The 6,505-nt window shown below is 34.3% G+C and overlaps 2 protein-coding genes across 2 annotated transcripts; both read right to left on the bottom strand.

The window, feature by feature from the left end:
• Positions 1-429: 429 nt before the first annotated feature.
• Positions 430-1,992, bottom strand: LOC125852617 (cyclic phosphodiesterase-like). The gene is made up of 4 exons (XM_049532349.1): positions 1,807-1,992; positions 1,374-1,446; positions 716-770; positions 430-575 (listed from the first exon to the last, which is right to left on the bottom strand). The coding sequence occupies exons 1-4, from the start codon at positions 1,977-1,979 to the stop codon at positions 430-432; spliced, it is 447 nt and encodes a 148-aa protein (XP_049388306.1). The 5' UTR covers positions 1,980-1,992.
• A 963-nt stretch (positions 1,993-2,955) lies between these two features.
• Positions 2,956-3,378, bottom strand: LOC125852616 (secreted RxLR effector protein 161-like). The gene has a single exon (XM_049532348.1). The coding sequence runs from the start codon at positions 3,376-3,378 to the stop codon at positions 2,956-2,958; it is 423 nt and encodes a 140-aa protein (XP_049388305.1).
• Positions 3,379-6,505: the final 3,127 nt, after the last annotated feature.

Here is a 6,505-nt window from a genome sequence, read left to right as displayed (position 1 = left end):
ATAGAAAAAATATTATGACTTTATTGAGAAGATATTAATAACCAATAATGAAGAAAAAAAATTACTATTTGAGAAATATCATTATATCAATAATAAAAAAAATAAGATTTAAAGCAAAAAAGGTTCAAAAACAAAAAAAAAAAAACAAAATGCCCAGGGTATATTTTTTTACACTTGGAACTTGTGCTCAAATTCTAGGACTTACGCCCTATAGATCTACGTCTTCAATTTGTGGCCTGAGCTTTTTTGGTACGCCCCGCCCTGAGACTCATCGGGAACTAGCCCCAAAAAATGTTTTTAAAAACACTGTTTAGAACTAATACTAATTTTAACATTCAATTTTTGTTAAGTTAGAGCCAACTTTCATCAATATCTCGAGGCACAAAATTGGTTAATTAGTATTTTATTCAAAAAAAAGTAGGTAGAATTTCACAAACAATCTACATGTGCAAGGCGTGATATCTGGAAGCTCAAATTGTCAATGCTCTCATCAAGGATATAAGCGTTCTCTTGAGCTTTGTTCTTTTCTTCATCCGTCAAATCGGCATATAGAATGCTCATATGTGGCATATATGCTGAATGGTCATAAAAACTGAACATCAGCAATAGAAAACCTAGCTCTCCTGTGATGGTCGAGGTGCACGCAAGCTGGTCCGAACACCACGACTAAATTATAAAAATGCCAGAAAATATAAAGAAAGAATGTATATCTTACGACTTGAGCTGTTGTAACCAAAGCTGCTGCAGCAGGGTGCGCTAGCCTCCACAACCTGGTAGAAAGGAATTTCATGTCACTCCTCAGCGACACAACTTAAAAGTGATCATACATTAAAAGAAAAAAAACCCTGGTAAAGAATAAGTAAACTTCTATAGTTCCTAACTAGGGAACAGACAAGGTACAAAGGAGTGTTGATTCAATACACTATATAGTAGCATATAGTGTAAGAAAACAATACGATTATTGAAGTACAAGTAATCAACACATCGGCATATATATAAATTGAGGTACAAGAAATCAAACATATAGTAACAAAACAATATCATAATCGAGGTATAAAGAATCAACACATCGGAACAAAAACCAAGGCACTAACATAAACAATAGGACAATCGAGGTATGAAGAATCAACACATTGAAACAAAAATCAAGGCACTATGAATCAACATATAGTAACAAAATAATACAATAATCAAGATACAACGAATCAAACAGATAATAACATAAATCAAATTACAGGACAATAAACTACACAAGCAATACTACGACTAAAATTAACAATTCAAACAATAATTTTTTATTTTTTTTTACCTCATTAATTGGATGAAGCAAAAGATACACATTGATGAAAAAAAAAAAAAGTCCCAATATCAACTTTCTCCACATTAACACTATACACCTTCTTCCACCCTTTTCTAAACTTGTCACGTGCCTCTTCCTCCGTTAACCTCACGCTCTGACGACAGTTACGTGAGGTTCAAATTGGGGCCCACCAAATTCCGATCTAAGACCACCCATCAATTTCAGTTTTCTTGGTGTCTGCTTCGTTGAGTTGTACATTCTGCATCGGATCTGGTACTGTGAGAATTGAATAAAAGAGTGAAAAAATGGCTATGAGTCCAAGAAATGAAACGAATTTGATGAAATGGATTTGAATAGTAAAAGGGGTATGATTTTAAAATTTTGAATAGAAGGAGCTACTATTTAAATAGTTTAAGAGAAGATTAGGAAAGTGCTATCCAATTCATTCTTCACATATTAAAAGATTTTCACATAAATTAAACATACTTAAATTTTAAAACATNAACCTCACCGCTCCGACGACAGTCACGTGAGGTTCAAATTGGGGCCCACCAAATTCCGATCTAAGACTACCCATCAATTTCTTAACCCTAACACTAACATCTTCCGATGGAATCGCCCAAACTGAATAAACTTCAGTTTTGTTGGTGTCTGCTTCCTTGAGTTGTACATTCTGCATTGGATCTGGTACTGTGTGAATTGAATAAAAGAGTGAAAAAATGGCTATGAGTCCAAGAAATGAAATGGATTTGAATAGTAAAAGGGGTATGATTTTAAAATTTTGAATAGAAGGAGCTACTATTTAAATAGTTTTAGAGAAGATTAGAAAATTTCTATCTGTTATAAAATAATTACTTAACAAACTTAAGATTAACACACTTAAAAAGGAGAACAACGGAGAGAGTAATGTCTTTCAATCTATATATACTCATTTGTAAATGTAGTAGCTATTTATAGTAGTAAGCTAAAGTACAAATGTATAACTTGGCTACTAATTGCCAACTGTTGGTAGTTTTCTGAAAGATGGTTCCCACATGGCATGCATATTTGCCTTACACCATGATAAGTGATGAAAGTCACTAAATTGGTAGTCTCCAAGTGGCATCCTTCATTTTCTTACAACACTCTCCCTTGGATGTCAATGTAAAAGAAAAGAAATATACATAGACATTCATAATACGCATTACTTGTTCCCTTATTAAAAACTTTTCTAGGAAAATTCAGTGGGACAAAATCTAGACTAAGGGAAAAAGAGTACAATGCGTATTTTACTCTCCTGATAAAAATCACGATTCAGATGGTTAAGTTTTCGCATTCCAATCTTGTGTACCATCTTTTCAAGAGTTGAGGCTGGTAAAGATTTGGTGATTAAGTCTGCTGGATTATCACTTGAATGGATTTTTTGTACATCAATATCACCATTCTTCTGGAGATCATGTGTGAAGAATAATTTCGGTGAAATATGCTTTGTTCTATCTCCTTTTATGAAACCTAATCTTAATTGAGCTATGCATGCAACATTGTCTTCAAAGAGCACCGTGGGTACCACATCTTTCTTTGATGAAATGTATCACTGATCTCAACCATACACACTCTCTACTTGCTTCATGAATTACTATTATCTCAGCATGATTTGAAGAAGTAGCGACAATGGACTACTTCATAGATCTCCATGATATTGCAGTACCTCTGTATGTGAACAGATAGCTTGTTTGAGATCGAACTTTATGTAGGTCAGATAAATAATTTGCATCTGCATGACCAACAAGATCTGTACTATCTTTGTTAGAATAAAATAAACTCATATCACTAGTCCCTTTTAGATATCGCAATATATGTTTAACTCCATTCCAATGTCTTCGTGTAGGGGAAGAACTATATCTTGCTAATAAATTAATAGAAAATGCTATGTCGGGTCTTGTAGCATTAACAAGATACATAAGTGCACCAATTGCACTAAGATAAGGTACTTCAGGACCAAGAGGTTCCTCAGTCTCTTCTTGAGGTCGGAATGGGTCTTTACTCACTTCAAGTGATCGTACAACCATTGGAGTACTTAATGGATGTGCTTTGTCCATGTAAAATTGTTTCAAAATTTTCTCAGTGTAAGCAGATTAATGGATGAAGACGCCGTCTGCTAAATGTTCAATTTGTAGACAAGACAAAGTTTTGTCTTTCCAAGGTCTTTCATCTCAAATTCTTTCTTTAGATATTCAATTGCCTTTTGGACCTCTTCTGGAGTTCCAATGAGATTAATGTTATCAACATAAATAGTAAGAATAACAAATCCTGATGTTGTTTTCTTAATAAAAATACAAGGACAAATGGCAGCATTTATATAATCTTGTTTTATCAAGTACTCACTGAGGCGATTATACCACATGTGCCCTAATTGTTTTAAGTTGTATAATGACTTTTGTAATCTGATTGAACACATTTTCCGAGGTTTTGAACTATATGCTTCAGGCATTTTAAGTCCTTCTGGATTTTTCATATAAATTTCATTATCAAGTGAACTGTAAAGATAAGTTGTAACCACATCCATCAGATGTATTTCAAGGTTTTCATGAACAGCTAAACTGATGAGATATCAAAAAGTTATTGCATCCATAACTAGTGAATATGTTTTTTCATAGTCGACACCGGATCGTTGAGAGAATCCTTGCGCAACAAGGCGTGCCTTGTATCTTACAATTTCATTTCTCTCATTTCGCTTTCGCACAAAAATCCATTTATAGCCAACAAATTTTACACCATTTGGGGTTGGGACTACAGGTCCAGAAATCTTACGTTTAGCAAATGAGTCTAATTCTGATTGGATTGCCTCTTGCCATTTTGGTCAATCACATCTTCGTCGACATTCTTTGACAAATAGAGGTTCAAGATCCTCACTGTCTTGCATAATGTTAAGTGCAACATTATATGCGAAAACATTATCCACTATAATTTTCGAACGATCTAAACTTATCCCATCACCCGTAAAACTTATTGAAAGTTCTTCATTCACTTGAGTCTCGGGTTCACTGATTTCTTCGAGAATATTAGGATTAATCAGATCTTGGACTTTCTCATGAGACTCTTTTATAATGTCATCTTTATCATTTTTCGCACTTTTTTTTCTAGGATTTTTATCTTTTGAACCCAATGGTCTCCCGCGCTTCAGGCGTGTATGAGATTCAGAAGCTATGACACTATTAGATGGTCCTGTTGGAATATCAATTCGGATAGGCATATTTTCTACAGGGATATGCGACTTAGTTCTCCTTTTCAAATCAATAAATACGTCTGGTATTTAATTTGCTATATTCTGCAAATGGATGATCTTCTGGACCTCTTGTTCACACATAAGGGAACGTGGATCAAAATGAGATAATGATGAAACTTTCCATGCAATTTCACTTTTAAAGTCCTTTTTCTCTCTCCCTAATTGCGGAAAAATTATTTCATCAAATCGACAATCTGCAAATCTTGCAGTGAATAAATCTCCCATCAATGGCTCAAGGTAGCGAATTATAGAGGGTGAATCAAATCCAACATATATGCCTAATCTTCTTTGGGGGGCCATCTTAGTACACAAAGATAGTGCTACTGGCACATATACAGCTCATCCAAAAATCCGTAGATGAGCAATATTTGGTTCATGGCCAAATACCAATTGTGACGGAGAGTATTTATTATAACTAGTTGGTCCAAGACGAACAAGTGATGTTTCATGTAAGATAGCATGACCTCATACGGTAGTGCACAATTTCATTTTTATAAGTAATGGTCTTGCTATCAATTGTAAACGCTTAATAAATGACTTAGCGAGGCCGTTTTGAGTATGAACATGAGCTTCATGATGTTCAACTTTTATCCCTATTGATAAGCAATAATCATTTAAAGCTTGGGATGTGAATTCTCCAGCATTATCATGGCGAATTGCCTTAATGGGATAATCTGAAAATTGCGCCCTTAATCTTATTATTTGTGCCAATAATTTTGCAAACACCAGGTTGCGAGATGATAAGAGGCAAGCATGAGACCATCTTGAAGATACATCTATTAGGACCATAAGATATCTAAACAACCCACTAGATGGATGAATAGGTCCACAGATATCCCCGTGTATACATTCTAAAAATTGAGGAGATTCAATGTTAGTCTTCATTGGTGATGGCCTGGTAATCAATTTGCCCTGACAGCAAGCAGCACATGAAAATTCATCACTCATAAGAATCTTCAGGTTTTTAAATGTATGTCCATTTGAGTTTTCAATGATTCGTCTCATCATTATTGATCCAGGATGACTTATTCGGTCATGCCAAAGCACAAAAGTTTTTAAGCTAGTAAACTTCTGATTTACGATGGAATGTGCTTCAACTGTACTTATTTTTGCATAATATAAGCCAGAAAGATAAAGTTGATAATTTCTCCAACACGTATTTCTGGTCCGAGACAATCTTGGTAATACCAAAGTATTCAACATTCATTTCATTTATTATCTCAACATGATATCCATTTCGGCGAATATCTTTAAAACTTAACAGGTTTCTTGGGAATTTAGAAGAGAACAGTGCATCTTCTATAACAAGTTTTGTCCCCTTAAGCAGAAATATAGTAGCTCTTCCGGAGCCTTCTATTAAGTTTGAATTACCAGAAATTATAGTAACATTTGCTTTTCTTCTAAGCAAGTAACAAAAGTATTTCTTATCTTTGAATATGGCGTGCGTTGTTCCACTATCAATTACACAAATATCTTCATGATTGATCATTCATCCAAACGAAGTTTGGGGCATATCCTTATCTTCTTCAAAAACAAATATAAACAAAGTAAAATATTACCATTAAACATGGCTATTATATTTACAAGGATTAGAAAAAAAAAAACACAAACATACCAACTAACACAAACAAACAGAAAAGGAAATTATCTAGATCATCGTTGTATCGTCACTGATCGTTTTTCCTTCAAGGAATACAAAGAAATCAGCTACATCCAGATGCATAGGCTCAACATTATCTTCAAAGATGAAGTTTGCTTCTGCATTATTATTCATCTTATGTATATGCTTAACATTATCTTCAGAGATAAAGTTTGCTTCTGGATTATTATCACCCTTTTTCAAGGATGCTTGATAAAGCTAAACCAGACGCTTAGATGATCGACAAGTACGCGACCAGTGCCCCAATCCTCCATAGCTATGACATACACTTTCTGAAGTT

Source organism: Solanum stenotomum, unplaced genomic scaffold, assembly GCF_019186545.1.
Source record: "Solanum stenotomum isolate F172 unplaced genomic scaffold, ASM1918654v1 scaffold3748, whole genome shotgun sequence".
In the NCBI taxonomy this organism is placed as follows: Eukaryota; Viridiplantae; Streptophyta; class Magnoliopsida; order Solanales; family Solanaceae; genus Solanum; species Solanum stenotomum.
Note: the sequence above shows the minus strand (reverse complement) of the source record. Positions and strands in the feature narration are given on the sequence as shown.

Excerpts from the sequence above, each read along its gene's own strand:
- LOC125852617 (XM_049532349.1), bottom strand. The coding sequence starts at position 1,979 with ATGCAGAATGTACAACTCAAGGAAGCAGACACCAACAAAACTGAAGTT. Across the intron at positions 771-1,373 it reads ATAGTGTTAATGTGGAGAAA|GTTGTGGAGGCTAGCGCACC; the intron begins GTTGATATTGGG and ends CCTTTCTACCAG. Across the intron at positions 576-715 it reads TGGTTACAACAGCTCAAGTC|CATATATGCCACATATGAGC; the intron begins GTAAGATATACA and ends ATGACCATTCAG.
- LOC125852616 (XM_049532348.1), bottom strand. The coding sequence starts at position 3,378 with ATGGACAAAGCACATCCATTAAGTACTCCAATGGTTGTACGATCACTT.